Source organism: Plasmodium vinckei (genome assembly GCF_900681995.1).
Source record: "Plasmodium vinckei vinckei genome assembly, chromosome: PVVCY_13".
NCBI classification, from domain to species: domain Eukaryota; phylum Apicomplexa; class Aconoidasida; order Haemosporida; family Plasmodiidae; genus Plasmodium; species Plasmodium vinckei.
The window spans coordinates 2,297,632-2,311,472 of record NC_051305.1 but is presented as its reverse complement, the minus strand read 5'-3'; the positions used below and the strand labels follow the sequence as shown (position 1 = coordinate 2,311,472).

Below are 13,841 nucleotides of genomic sequence, written 5' to 3'. Positions count from 1 at the left end.
CTTTAAAATTATCAATTTCAATCTTCAGAAGATTCTGACATAGACTGAAAAAAAAAATAAATAAAACATTATTTATCATTTGTATATATTTAATAAATAATTTTAATTCATTTCTTATTACATCGTCAGCATCATATTTCCATAGATTTGTATTGTTGTACACCATATTAATTACATGTACGAATAGCTGTAAAAATTAAATTAAAATATATAAAGGGTAAAATCAAAGGCTATTTTTAAATATCTATATTTAATTATGCATATCTTATTAATGTGCATTGTACATTTTATAAAATAATAAAATCAAATAAGTAACTGCTTTACCTTTTTCACATTCTTTCCAGTATGAGCTGATGTTAACCATAGCTGGATCATGTGTTCATTACTGTTTGGAAAGGAAAAGGTGGCGTGTGTGTGTTTATTAATGTATATATCCACATATATGCATACATATTAATTGGGTAATAGAAATAAACAAGGCATAAATCGTTGCATATATTTATGTACAAACTAACTAATGTAAATAAATATTCTGTTTAAAATAAAAACTTACGAAAAATCTTCGGCCTGTCTCAGTAATTCATTGTTTTGGTTAATCAAATCTAATAGAAAAATATGTAATTATATATGTATTTATATGTATATCTATTTACATGTATATGCAAACCTTTGTTTGATTCATCAGCTTGAGAAAAAATACCGTATTTATTTCCAACAAGAGTTATAAAGGGCTTAAGTGTCTTTAAAAAAAAATAATAAATAAAAATATTAAGAGGGAAAGAAAAATATTAGGTTTAAAAATTATTTTTTTTAATGTTTTTTTGGAATTACATATAGTCGGTTATATACGTTGGACATGTTTAAATATATCATCTTAGCATATTCAAATGTTGATGGATTAGTAAGATCGAATACTAATAAATAGGCCATCCTTCCTGAATATATTATTTATGTTATAAATTTATGTGTTATGATATTTAATAAATATATAGCAATAAAAACAATACAAATAAGGATGTAGTTCTTTAGGTATAGAATTTTATACAACTTTATAAGCTCTGTTAATATTATTGAAATTTGTTATAACCATAGCAAACTGAATTATACTGATCATCATGACTAAAGGGAATCATTGGCTTTTCAAATAAGCTAAACACTGGGTTTGTCATATGATTCTTATTTGTTTTAACTGCAAATATGTTTTTTAATTTAATATAAAAATGTATATACCAAAATAGTTTTTTTTATGTGCACATATTTACTATATACTTTCAATGTATATTATAATAGAACAACCACTTGATGATGTACATTTATTTTTGTTATCACGTATTCTCAATATTAATATATGGATATATATTATTCACACTATTAGTAATCATAAATAAGAACACAAGTACATACTTTCTTTCCTTAGCATGTTCATAAAAATGTTTACGTTTACATCAATAGAAGTGTCTTCAATTTCAACACAAAAACTTCGATTTCTTTCTCTGTATACTTTATAATATATCCTTCAAAAGAAGAAAACAAATATATATATTTTAATAAGGTGTGTAAATATATGTGGTGTATATTGGTATAGTATCATCATGCATATTTATATGTCTATGTATGTATTACATGGGCATCTCTGTATGCATATAAGTGTTGAAAACTTCATTATTCATAATAGAATTAACCAAAGATGTTTTCCCCGTATTTAAATATCCTAGAACTGTTACTTGTAGTAAAATCATTTTTTTTTTTTTGAAAACCACATTGAATTATTATAAAATAATCCAACTATTAATTGCTTCGTATATTCATTAGTGAATTCAGAATTGTCATATTCAAAAAAACAGAAAAATCAAATATAAATATTGGGATAAAATATTAATTATTATAGAAAATATTCAAATAAAAAATATATATTTTTTTATATTTTCATATTATACAAATATTAATTTTTATTACACCTTAAATGTGTGTGCTTTAGTTTGTTAAACCCTTATAATATATTTGTTTATTTATTTTATAATTTTTTACCCTTTTTTAATTTATTATATATTTACTTTAGACACATAAATAAACGTATCTAATATATTATTTAAATGTTTGTACTACCCCTTAAAAAAAATTAAATTAAAATAATAATCATGAAGTGTTATTCTTGTATATGTCGTGGCATTTCCAGAGAAGCGTGAAATAATACAAAAAAAAAAGATACACATGTATGCGTCACATATTGTCTAGTTATATGTATATAATATGCAAAATGGTGTAAAAAAAATATAATATATATATGTTGTAAAAATTAAATTTCCTAAAAATATATATATATTTATGTGTAGCTTAAAACATATATAATGTTTGAGACATTTATAATTAATTTATTTGTTTTATAAAATTTAAGAGAATAATTCAGGATTTTATTCATGGTTTATAATTCATTTAATGTTTTAAATATATTTTATTATGCTATATTTTTTTCGTCTTTTCCGATTTTTGCATTTAAAATTTAAAGCACCTAAATTCATATTTATAACTTTTATAGATTATCTAAAAAGTATTTTAATTAAATAGAATGAACAAATTCATATAGTATTATTATTTCACAATAAATATAGTATATCTACTATTACCGCTTAATATTTTTAAAAATACGCCCTTAATAATAAAATATATATACCAATTAGCATAGGAGCTTGTCTTGTTAGAGTGAGAAAATGAGCTCAAAGGTAAAAAATAATCATAATAATAAGAGCATTCAGCATATGCGTATATATACATAAATTATATGTACACACCGTATGCCTGTGTCAATACATGAACTATATGCATTTATATTTGTACGTGTATTTGATAAGTTATAAAGTAAATCGTAAAACAAATATTTCATGTCAAACAATACAACTTATCTAGAACAAATTGGGGTGATCTATGCACACTGTATTCATATTATATCCATATTTCTATACAATCCTCCATTTCAACTTCTATATCCTTCATGTCGCACACAAAATACAACTATAAGAAACTGTTACATAAAATATTTTCAAATTATATCTAAACTATATAAACATCACAATTTTCCATTAATTCATTTTGTAACTTTTTAGGGAAGTATAGAAGTTAGCCATTTAATAGAAGTAATTTTTTCTGAATTCTTTTGTTAATATATATGCATAAAAAACATAGCAATATAAGTAATAACATTCCATATTATATATATATTTTTTTAAGGAAAGAGATAAATGGATAGAAAAATATGAGAAAAGGGATTCAGAATATCTAGTTCTAAAGCAACAATTAGAAGATATCACAAATAAATATAATAAAACAAAAGGAGATGAAAATGAAGAAATAATCAAGAAAGACATTGCACTGAAATACAATCATATGGTAAGAAAATTATTTCAAATGCATACATAAACGATTATTTTGTACATATCTATATTTTTAATTGTCTATTTTTCTACATATTTGTTTAATACATTAATTATGATATTTCTTTCATTTATTGATCTTGGGTTATCCCTATTTTTTGTTAGGAAACACAATGCAACTTTCTGAACGTTCAAGTAAATATTTTAATTCTAGAAAAAGAAAAGGAAATAAAAAAAAACAAAGAGCTTGAAATAATTATCAATAAACAAAATAAAGAAATCAACTGTTACAAACAAATTTTAGAGAAATTAAAAAATCTTAATATATCATTTAAAAAAAAAAAAGAGGAAGCTGAAACTAAAATGCATATTATGATAGACAATGATTTGGTAATAAAAAATGATAATTCTTTATTAAAAGGAATAATAAAAATAAATGATAAATTAATTGATGTAAATAATAAAGTGCATTCTAAAATTAATATTCAATTAGAAAAAACAGCCGCTAAATTGTCATTAGCTAATAAAAAAATTAAAAAATATTTCGAAGCAATTAATAATATGAATGAAAATTTTTTAAAGTATAAAAAGGAAAAAGAAAAAATGTTACTAGAAACATTAAAAATAAATCAGGAATTAAGAGAACAATTAGAGAAAAAAAAATCCATAGAAAAATATAACAACGAATGTAAAATTAAATTAGAACAATTCGTTGCATCAAATATTTTGTTAAATTATTATCAATCTAAATGGAAATTGACTGAATATTGTATGAACTTACTTTTAAAGTTTATTAGCTCCGTAAATGGAATAAATAAAAATGGATGGATAAGCACTGAAATGTCTACCCCATGGAACGGTCACAATAGTCACCATTTTTCAGAAGAATCAAAATTGCCACCGGATTCCTACAACTTGTTCAGTGTGCATGTCGAAAAAAAGGAAGGAGAAAACAGCTATCTACAATATATTGAAACAATAAAAAAAAATGTCTTATCGAATAATTTTTCTGAAGTAAAAATTAAAAAGATTGATTTATCGATGTCTGGTATCGTATTGAATGACTATAAGCATACAGAATTAGATTATTTGGATAAATATATTCTTACTAATAATAATAACATAAACTCTCTAAATATTATTCAAGTATTATATTGTAATATTAAAATAATTCATGATATTTTTGAATGTGCAAATATAACTTTTCAACTTCTTTTATATATATATGAAACATATTTAAAAGAAGTAATAGATAATTTACATAATCCTTCTTATTTAGAAAATTTAGAAAAAAGTAGTATACGATTTTCAATATATTTTTTTATGGCACTTTCTTATTTTTTATTATATACTCAAAAATATATACAAATAATTAAAGGATCGAATATCTTTTTCCATTTTGTATTATTATATGATAATAAATTTTCATATATATATTCTTTATGTAAATATTTACTAGAAGAATATATGGAAAAGATACGAATTAAATTATTCAATCAAAATGTTGATTATTCAATGTTACAAGTTTTAACAGAAAAACTCGTGAACTTTTATCATTCCTTACGAGGTGAAAAAGAGGAAAATAGATGGGATGAAATGGAAGAAAGAGTAGAAGATGAAGACGATATAAATAAACAAAATATCAATGAAAAAGAAAAAGAAAAAGAAATAAAATGGAGCGAAAAGGAAGAAAATAAAATGAGAAAAGAAACAATATCTTCTATTGAAATAATATGCTTCCTAAATACAATAACTGCAGCAAGTATTTTACTAATAATAGACAAAGATGTATATACCGAAATTTATAACTATAGAGATATAAATATTCAAAAACAAATTATTGAAAAATGTGAAGAAATATTAAAATTAATTAAAATGCCTCAAAATGTTTTAAATTTTTATTGCCCTATAAAACAGTTTAATTTTTCATCAAAAAAATTTGTCGAATATGCAACCAAATATAAGCTTATTCTTGTCAACATGATAGATGACACTATGCCACATAGAAATGACGAAAAAAAGAAAAATTCTAAAAAAAATGAAAAAAATATTGTAGATACAACTTCAATTGATCGTAAATCCAGTGCCATAATACAAAGTATTAGTCAATTCATATTAGAAGAACTAGAAAATGTTTTTCAAAAATGTAGCACACATTCATTTTTTGTTAAAAAAAAACAAGACGAATTATTGCTAACACAGATTTGCAACAAATATGTAGAAATGTACAATTTAGAAATCTCAAAAGAAAATAAAAATAATACAAAACATGATATAGACCAAAAAAATGATATAATTAAAAATTTTGAACAAGAGTTAAATGGTTCGAAAAATTTGATAGACACACTTAACAAAAAAATAAGCATATTAAGTATAAGAGAAGAAAAGTATAATAAAATAAAAATTGATCTAGATATATATAAAAAGGAAAAAAATGAATATGTAAATATTATTAACGATTTAAGAAAAGCCAAAAGTGACGCATTAAATCAGATTACATATATTACTAAACAAAAAAATGAAATCAAAAATAAATATAATGAACTACTAAAAAATAATCAAAAAAAAAACAAGCTAAATGAAGTAAGCACAAAACATATGGAAAATTCAAATATAGACATATATTATATGAAAAAAATTATAAATAATTTATACAACGAAAATTTTATAAATAAAATAAACAAACAATATTACTATTTATTTGATGATAAAATTAATTATTATAATAATAAGTATGACAAAGATGGACAATTTTTTAATTTTTTAAACACACACGATGAGATACAAAGCGAAGAAATATATGATATTCAAAAGGAAAGTAAAAAAAGTTTCGACGCCTTCCTAAGTAAAACACCACAACCTGAAGAAATACATGAAACACAAATCAATTCGGATCTTAACAATTTTTTTTCAAAAAATATTTATTTTGTAGATCAAAAACATACTGAAATATATGATGATATATACAACTGTGAACTAATTAAATCTAGATTAAGCATGCACAAGACAGAATATTTTAAAAATAAATTATACATTACAAATTTTTCACAGTCTTTTATTCCTAATCATAAAAAAAATAATAATTGGATCCAAGAAATCATTCATATAGTTCAAAAATATAATAATTTAAAAAATGAAGTATATAAAGAGATATTAAATATGCCTATTAATCTAAACAATGACAAAACTACATCAAAAAAAAATATGACAATGTGGAACGAATTATACTATAAAGTAATACAAATTCAAAATTTAATAAAACAATTTTGTATAAAAAATAATTTAAAAAATAAAAATCATGAAATATCACATTTAAATAATGTCCTCAATATTATAATAGGAAATGGTATAAACACTGAATCACCTACCGATCTACTTAATAACAAAAATATAAATGATATAAAAATATCTAATAATGATAATAATAATAATAAAAATTATGAATATAATTTGAATACCAATACATGTGTAAAGACTGATGTTATACTTAATGATAGTGCCTTTTCATATTTAATTAAGAACATATTCGATTTTTCTACTATTGATTAATAACACTATTCACATTCAAACAAATGCATATCATGTGTGTATATCATTTCTTAGGTGAAACATGGTGTAACAATTGCAATTATCTTTGCAATTTTATTATATTCAAATTAAAGTAACTTATTTTCATTTATGGGTCACTAATAATTATTAAAGATGGTACTCAATAACTAGTAACCTATTTTATTATAATACCTTTTCTGTTTCTATATTCTTTTCTTTGAGATAGAAAGTAAAAAAAAAAAAATTACCTCAATAGTGCATACTCTATGATATATTTTTCAAGAGTTGCATAATAGTTACTCTGAATTTAGTTTATTGTGCCTATAAAACACATTTTAGCCTTAAATTGGTATGTGGAGGTCTATAGTCGATATATATTCCGTACATACATAATTCACTACATTATATATATACCATTTTTATGCCCAGATATTGTACCCTTTTTATGCGTAATAATTTTCCTAAATTTGATTTTTAACCGATTTTGAAGCTTGGCCTTACATTTAATGTGCAGTTCTATATATTTTCATAAATACGTATAATATATACTAATTTTCGAGCTATTATATATTTTCCTCCCATATATTTAACTCTTAATAATTGATAAGAATTAAGCACTTCAAAAAAAAACACATTTTTTTCGTTTTATAAAAATTATTACCAAAAATATATAAAATAAAAGATGTGAACTGAACAAAACAATACCACGGCAAAAAAAATGTAAAAAATAATGCTATAGAGCAAGCTAAAATTTCAAAAAAAAAAAATACGAAATTACCCGTAAACAAATGCGCATTCATTTCATCAATAAAAGGCCAAAAAATATATATATAGAAAATAAAATAAAATTAAATAAGTGGCCTCAAGTAAAGAAATAAAGGGAAACAAACAAATATCTATATATAAATAAATGTATGTATATATATAATAACAATAATAGATAAATTGATGGCTACACAAGCTAACGAGCTAGTAATGCAGAAAACACAAAAGTAGCGAAATAACGGAGTACCAAAATATAATTATGAACATTTTCTGAGAATGTTCATCAAATATTCCCTAATGTTTTTTTAACACTTCAATATATTGTGTAATGTAGAGAGGACGAAATTAGCTGCACAAATACTATGCTTTGATTAGTAATCGTATAAAGCGTGGAGAATGAGCGCAGTATGCCATATATTTATTATATATATAGTTTTCTATATACGTCTTAATATATACACCCACATAGCTCATAACTCTGGTATCTATTCAGTAGCTACTTCAAAATGAAGAAAACAAATATGTTGCTACCAAAAAGAAGTGAGGAAATAATAAAAAAAAAAAGTAAGTTATTTTTTCTGAGCATCAAAAGATATGAAAATACAAATGTATCCATCCAAAAAAATAATGATAATATTAATATAAGTGTGGAAAAAACAGAGGATATAAAAAATGATAATTCTATCAACGATAACAAAAACGATGAAAATGCTAAGAGAAATATAGCAAATGATTATTTGATCAAATATCATGATGAAAATAAAAATATAATAAAAACGACTAATTATATTTTAAAAATACACTTAAGAGATAATATATTTGTTAACCAAAAAAATGCCTTTTACAATTATTTCTATAATTCATATCCATTTATTATAAACAATTATATTTCACAAGTAAAGGGAAACTATCTTTCTCTTAACAACATCGATAATGACAACAATGGAAATAAAAGCCCCAATGACACACCTAAACAAAAATCAAATGATGAAATTGAAAAGTTGTTGCAAACTTTTCTTTACTATAATAAGGATACCAAAAATTCGTTAGAAGATGAAAATTTCTTAAATATAATAAATAATAAAATGAACAACCTTAGTAATGCTTCAGAACTGTTAAAATGGTTGAATAAAAATATGCACTTAACAACTTTAAAAACTGGAACAAGTAAGAATGAAGAATTATCTAATAAGATAATCAGTAAAGAAAAAGCCAAAATGTATGGAAAATTTAGCAAGCTATTTCAAAATATAATTAATAATATTAATCATACAACTGATATGAATAAAAAAATCGAGATACTATTGTATTTAATAAACATATGCAATAAAAATGTGTTTCCACAAATTTATGAACAGACTAAAACATGTTTAGAAAGCATTTATGAGAAAATAAAAGCTAACCAAAAAAAAAATCCAAAAAAAGGAATTGAACAGCAATATATGATGTTTTTATTATATAAAAATTTCCTTTCAAAAAATGTTGACAAATATGTTAATATGGAACTTAAGAAATATTTGACGGAAGAGATATCTTTTTATAATTATTTAAAAAATGAAAATATAAATATTTGTTTATTAAGTTTGATATATCGAGATTTATCTTTTATTAATAATTATGAAATAAAATATGTTCTCATGAATTTGGCATTTTCAAAAATAAAAACTACAGATATGTTTGTAGACATAAATAGTTCTTATAATGCCATAACGCCTATGATAAATTTACAAAGTTATACAAATCTTAGTAGAGATAGCAATAGTAATGCCTCACTTTTGAATAATTATCAAGAAGGAAAAAGTAATATAACTCAAAAGAATAAAAAAAATAATATTTTTCTCAGCGATTCTTATTTATCATTTTTCTCTAACACATTACTAAAAAACAACTTTTACACATTTTTAAAAAACGACTGCATTTATTTCGATGCAACAAATAAATTCAATTCGCAGACAGACATAAATAATACCAACATTAATATTTATGTATTCTATAATTTATTAGTAGCTATTATACAATTAAAAGAAACACATTTAAAATTATGTGATAATACCCAGATAAAAAAAATGAAATTTTTTCTAGAAAATGAAAAAAATACAGCATTACTTAATCATATTTCCAAAATAAAAGACAACTCATACTATTTTAATGATTTTATTATACAAAATATAACATTTTTTACTAAATATTTTGTTAAACATAAAATAAATTTCCCTAACAATATCTACCCATACATATTGAACATATATTGTAATCTTATTGATAATATGAAAAATATTGAAAATTATTCCGATATAAAAAAAGGAAAAAATTTAATAAATGACAGTAAACACATTGTAAATTATATTATCAACGAAATTTATTATAACATCAATTTATATACCCTCAAAGAATATCTATCTTTAATTAAATGCATTCAAATATTACCAAAAAAATATACATTTGAATTAAAACGTGATATATATTCTTCTAGGAATGGGGACAAACTAAATACCCCCATTTTTTATAATGGCGAATTTGATAAAAATAATGATAAGTTAAATTTGCAAAACTTGCTTGACTTCAGTACAACGAAAGCCGAGAAAAAAGATGAGCAAGTTCAATCGCCTCATTCACGTAGTAATAATTCTACTAAATTTGGGTCAATACAAAAAGAAATGAAGAATAATATTTTTCCAAATGGGCATATGGATAATTTAATCAAAAATAATTTAAAAACAAAAAAAAGTGTTACAATAATAAGCACACATGATTTTATTGGGTTAACATCGTTGCCAATTTTCAACGAGCTGAATGAAGAGTTTGTCATAAAAATAAGACAAAATGAGCAAACGAAAATAATGGAAATGATACCAAACAAGTTTTCCAACAATACAGATGTGACTTCTATAAATTTAGAGAATATTTATGAATATATATATGCATTTCATTATAAAAAATTTGTAAACAATTCTGAGGATTATATAAAAAATATATCTATAAAATATGACGAACTAACAAAAGATCAAATTATAAATTATTTTATTTTTTTTACACACTTAAATGAATTGGATATATCTGATATATGTGTTCTTATTAATATAATGAACCAAATAAATGTGTTTCATCCATTTATCGATTTTTTTATTTCAAAACGAGTTGAAAATTTATTACAAACCAAATGGAAAAATGAAGAAACAAACATATTAGGAAAATTTTCATCAGATCTTACTAATAAAAATACCCTCAATCAATACAAATTTAGTGATACATATCTTGATGATTATATTTCAAAAATGAAAAGAATAAGTGAGCAAGATAATTTCAAAATAAAAGAAACTGCAAATAATAAAAATAATATCAATTTAAATGATAATAATATTCATGGGGGAACTTATAGTCAAGAATTTTTGAGGAAAAATATAGATAATTCACAAAAACATTTTAATGATTTAAATTTATATACTCACAATATATATGCATCAAATTTTGAAAATATTAATTACAATTATGATATTACTACAAACACAATAAATTTATTTTTATCTCTAAATAGCAAATATAAAACTAAACATATTATAGAAAAATATTTAAAATTTTTCCATTTTGAAAATGTTAATTTATTTAAAATTAACTTTAATCATTTTATTCAAAAAAGACACCAAGAAACTTATTCAAGCACAAAAACATCGATACAAAGTTTAAATAGTACTGGTATGCCTTCCATATTATCAGATGATCTATTGACCAATCCAACCCTTAGTAGCATGCTTGTGCATGCTGATACTATAGAAGATCAAGTTTCTTACAAAATTATCCCAGGAACATATAATAATACTTTTGATAAATTAAACATTATAAACAATATTGATAGAAAAAATGATGAAATTTTTTGTCTACATCCAAACTCTCAAAAAATGGACACTGAAATAAATCACAAAATAATATATGACATCATTGAAAGTAGAATAAAATATGACATCAACATTAAAAATTTCATATTAAACAATGAAAACAAATACAATGAAGATATAAAACAAAATTTGGAAAAAGATTTTCTTTCTATAAATAATATTATTAATCTTATAAGTTATCTTAACAACATAAATGATGATGAAAAATATATAAAATTATTAACATTATGCTTAAAAAATATAATTCTATGTAAAAATGAAATAATCGATATAAAAACATTTAGACTATTAACAAACGAGCTATTAAATATTAAAAAAATTTATCAAAATATTTATATATCATCAGAATATTCTTATTTAAACATGTTAATAAAACATTATATTAAAATTATGGAAAATTTTATTCCGTTTTTTGATATTTCAGATTATTTTAAAGTTAAACAAATATTTATTAAATATTCTTTATCGAACAAATATTTAAAACCATTAATTATATTAAATAACGAGCTAAATAAAGTTAATATAAGAAACATTAATCTTAATTTTATTCATATTATTTTGCACTTTTACTTGAAATTAAATTTTATAAACGAACAATTTATTGAAAATTTATTGCACCGTTACGTTAATTTTATATATCAGCAAATAGAAAATGCCCCTAATACTACTATAATTCCAAATGTTATCAAAACAAACGAATTGCTTTTGTCTTTGTGTATAAAAAATAAAGATATGATTAATCTCAATTTTGTAATAGCACAAAGATACGCAAATTATATGAATGAGTTTAAAATCGATGATTCTAATATGAACGACAATTTATCTAACACTGAAGAGGCACATAATATTTTGGAATATAACTTAAGCAATTCAAAGGATGAAATATATGATCAAAGCAATGAGCCGGTCATTGAATATGAAAAAGATAACGAAGAAAATCACGATAATAGCATATTTAGTAATGTAGAAAAAGAAACCGAAGGGGATATTCATAATAACACCAATACATATTCGATAAATAACGAAATAACTGATGATTCTATAGAAGATCAAACTATGGGTGACTATAATAATAAAAATAATCATAGTGAGCTAATTCATATACAAAATGAAAAAAATGAAGATGCTAATAAAAACGATGCAATTGTACAGAACAAAAAATACGAATTATCATTAACCCATAAATTGAATATAATATACTTTTTATGCAAATTTCATTTTTATAATAATATAATAAAATCATACTATTTCCAATTAATTAACGAATGTCTAAACAGCGAGAGTTTACCATTTAATGATGAGGACTATTGCAGATTATATGAAATTTATGTCCATGTTATTCTTAATTTTTATTTCCTTTCTTTTGATAAAAATAATAAATATATTAATTATATTTTAAGTAATTTACCATGCTACCATTGGTATAAAAAAGAAGAAGAAAAATTAAATTTATTTACAGCATCAAAAGATTATACTGATATTAATACAATTTTAAGAATTTTAAATCTTAATTTTCTTACACCCACATTAACAGAAATATATTTTATTCATTTTTTTAATGACCTTAAAAAAATTAATTCTATTGAAATACCACAAAACGTATTTCACCTCTATCAAAAGTATAACTTACTTATTGAAGATATTCAAAATAAAAATGTTGCAATTTTATGTGTTCCCGAGGAAAATGCATTACTGTAAGGAAATATACCTCAATACTTTTTTTAAATTATAATAATTTTTATAAAAATTAATCACAATAAATGTGAAATAATATGCTAACAACATGATATATTATATAAAATTCAATTCTCTAACATATAAATACATCCTATTTTTTATTTCATTTGTTTCCCTTTTAGTGACGAAAATCAAGACTATAAAATACTCATAAACGAGAGCCACTACGTTTACGAAAACATCAGGAAAACATATACAACATCATTACTATTTTTGAGCGAGGTAACCTATATACACAAATAAATTTCAATACTATTTTTATATTCCCTATAATTGGGCATGCTAAATATTAACGTATATATATAGTGCTATTACAAAATTAGCACTATTTATAAGTCCAATAATTCATGAAAAAATGCAAAATGCTGCCAAAACAAGTTAATCCTATAAATAACATATACATACACATATTTATACACCGTTTTCGAATTGTTATTTTTTTTTCAGTGGAAGAACTTAAACATTGAAGAAAAATGCGATTATATCCTCCGGATTTTATATACTTCTTTGAGAAGCTGATCACTATTCT

General features: G+C 22.2%; 3 protein-coding genes across 3 annotated transcripts; 2 read left to right on the top strand and 1 right to left on the bottom strand.

Annotated features, from left to right (window-relative positions):
• Window positions 1–17: 17 nt before the first annotated feature.
• PVVCY_1306400 (GTPase, putative) lies at window positions 18–1,739 on the bottom strand (the record flags this gene model as incomplete). Its single annotated transcript, XM_008624310.2, has 9 exons — window positions 18–44; window positions 122–187; window positions 325–385; window positions 554–602; window positions 668–740; window positions 832–935; window positions 1,088–1,189; window positions 1,405–1,514; window positions 1,624–1,739. 9 exons carry the CDS (start codon window positions 1,737–1,739, stop codon window positions 18–20), a joined length of 708 nt encoding a protein of 235 aa, XP_008622532.2.
• Window positions 1,740–2,708: 969 nt separating this feature from the next.
• On the top strand, window positions 2,709–6,917 carry PVVCY_1306390 (conserved Plasmodium protein, unknown function; the record flags this gene model as incomplete). Its single annotated transcript, XM_008624309.1, has 4 exons — window positions 2,709–2,720; window positions 3,102–3,131; window positions 3,226–3,384; window positions 3,534–6,917. 4 exons carry the CDS (start codon window positions 2,709–2,711, stop codon window positions 6,915–6,917), a joined length of 3,585 nt encoding a protein of 1,194 aa, XP_008622531.1.
• A 1,271-nt stretch (window positions 6,918–8,188) lies between these two features.
• PVVCY_1306380 (conserved Plasmodium protein, unknown function) lies at window positions 8,189–13,831 on the top strand (the record flags this gene model as incomplete). The annotated part of the gene is made up of 3 exons (XM_008624308.2): window positions 8,189–13,269; window positions 13,435–13,534; window positions 13,760–13,831. 3 exons carry the CDS (start codon window positions 8,189–8,191, stop codon window positions 13,829–13,831), a joined length of 5,253 nt encoding a protein of 1,750 aa, XP_008622530.2.
• Between the last annotated feature and the right edge of the window lie 10 nt (window positions 13,832–13,841).